Below are 1,777 nucleotides of genomic sequence, written 5' to 3' on the forward strand. Positions count from 1 at the left end.
TTAAATGGAAACTACAGCAGAGTTTTATCAGAGTTTAGCTTATTATTAGATCCAACGACTAAAAGGTTTAAACTGGAAAAAAAAAAGAAACAGCTAAATCTGTGATGAATTTTGAAAAGTGAAATCAGATTATTTTATTTTCAATATTTGTTCTTGTGTTGCATCATTTTTTATACTAAAAAAAAGCTCTAATGTCAATAAAGGCTGTTTTTTGGTAAACGGAGCAGGTGTTTTTAGTTGTTTCCAAACGCGGATATTTGACGGACCTGGCAGCTTCCGTACCGCGCTACGTCACAGACGTCATTTCAAAGAAACATGGCGGACGAAGTGGAGCAGGTCTGTGCAGCTGTGCTAAATCTAGCTGGTTTTGTTAGTTTGCTCTTTCGGTTTTAAAATTCACTGATAGATTCACTCAAATTAGATTCTTCATTTGAACCATTGTTTATTATTATTCATGTTTAATGATGGATTATAATCCAGATTGGTTTATGGAAGCAGTTAGCCGTGCCGGTAAAAAATGCGGCTATCATCATAAAGAAAAGTCTTTAATTCGCTGCTTTTGTTGCTAGTTTCCCTCCGAATAAACAGTTACTCTACTAGAAGTAAATAACCTGATAAAATCATCTAAAACTCCTCCAGTTCTTCATAATTAGTTAGCTGATAGCAGTAATGTGGCTAAACTACGGGAAACATTTAGGGACATTTTGATCGAATCTTGGTTTATCTTCACGGTAAATTTATTAACCAGGTTTTGAGCTCTGGTTTTGTTTTTATTATGTCCTTATTGTTAATAAAAGTTACCTTTAAACACAAAAATTCAGCTGCAGCACATTTTTTGAAGCTAATTAGTTTAAATCAGGTTTATTTATCAATAAATTGGCTATTAGCAGCCTATAGATGAGAAATGGGGTTAGAAATCAAACCTAGACCCGAACTTCAGAGTCTTAATAATTATAATAATTGAACTTTATTGATCTCACGTTGGAGAAATGTATCGCAGCATTTTAACCCCTCCCCTCGGGGAGCAGTGGGCTGCCATTGTGTGGCGCCCGGGGAGCAATCAGGGGTTAAGGGTTCAGCGCAGGGGCACTGATTGGAGGCTGTTGGGATTGAACCTGGTACTAGCAACCTTCTGAGAGCACAAGCAGACTGCTGTAACCTCTAGGGAAACGCTCCCTATAAATTTGAGTTTAGGAATAATTTGCTGCAGTTTTCCTTCCAGGATGATCTAAGATCAGAATGTAAGGGAAGCAGGTCTGAGTGATGTCATATGAAGCCCCGCCCCCACTGACCTACTCTCCTTTAATTTTCAGCCACCGACTACCAACACTGTTGAAGAACCACTTGACCTGATCAGGCTCAGCTTAGACGAGCGGATCTATGTGAAGATGAGGAACGATCGGGAGCTCCGGGGCCGCCTGCATGTGAGCCGCAGCCTCTTGCTGTTTCTGTCAGCCCTCTGTCGTCACTGACCTGTTTCATTATTTATCTGTCAGGCGTACGATCAGCACCTGAACATGATCCTGGGTGATGTGGAGGAGACGGTGACCACGGTGGAGATCGATGAGGAAACCTATGAGGAGCTCTACAAGGTCGCCTGACCGCTTTTATCTATCATACAATCTAGGTGTTATAAAAACAAAAGAAAATCTGTTTTTGACACAGATTTATGTAATGTTGAGTTTAGATTTGGTGAGAGTTTGGTTATCTGCTAGAATGCGATATTTTACAGCTGCTGCTGTGATTGGCTAACAGCTCCACATGGAGGCAGCTCACA

The 1,777-nt window shown here is 40.3% G+C and overlaps 1 protein-coding gene across 1 annotated transcript in view; it reads left to right on the forward strand.

The window, feature by feature from the left end:
* The first annotated feature begins 297 nt into the window (after nucleotides 1–297).
* Nucleotides 298–1,777, forward strand: part of lsm3 (LSM3 homolog, U6 small nuclear RNA and mRNA degradation associated) — a 5,202-nt gene continuing 3,722 nt past the window's right edge. The window contains exons 1-3 of the mRNA XM_015399485.1: nucleotides 298–336; nucleotides 1,314–1,424; nucleotides 1,497–1,592. Coding sequence (XP_015254971.1) covers nucleotides 316–336; nucleotides 1,314–1,424; nucleotides 1,497–1,592 — 228 coding nt within the window. The 5' untranslated portion in view covers nucleotides 298–315. The remainder of the gene's footprint in view (nucleotides 337–1,313; nucleotides 1,425–1,496; nucleotides 1,593–1,777) is intronic.

The sequence above is a fragment of the Cyprinodon variegatus genome, unplaced genomic scaffold (genome assembly GCF_000732505.1).
Source record: "Cyprinodon variegatus isolate N-32 unplaced genomic scaffold, C_variegatus-1.0 Scaffold1017, whole genome shotgun sequence".
NCBI lineage: Eukaryota > Metazoa > Chordata > Actinopteri > Cyprinodontiformes > Cyprinodontidae > Cyprinodon > Cyprinodon variegatus.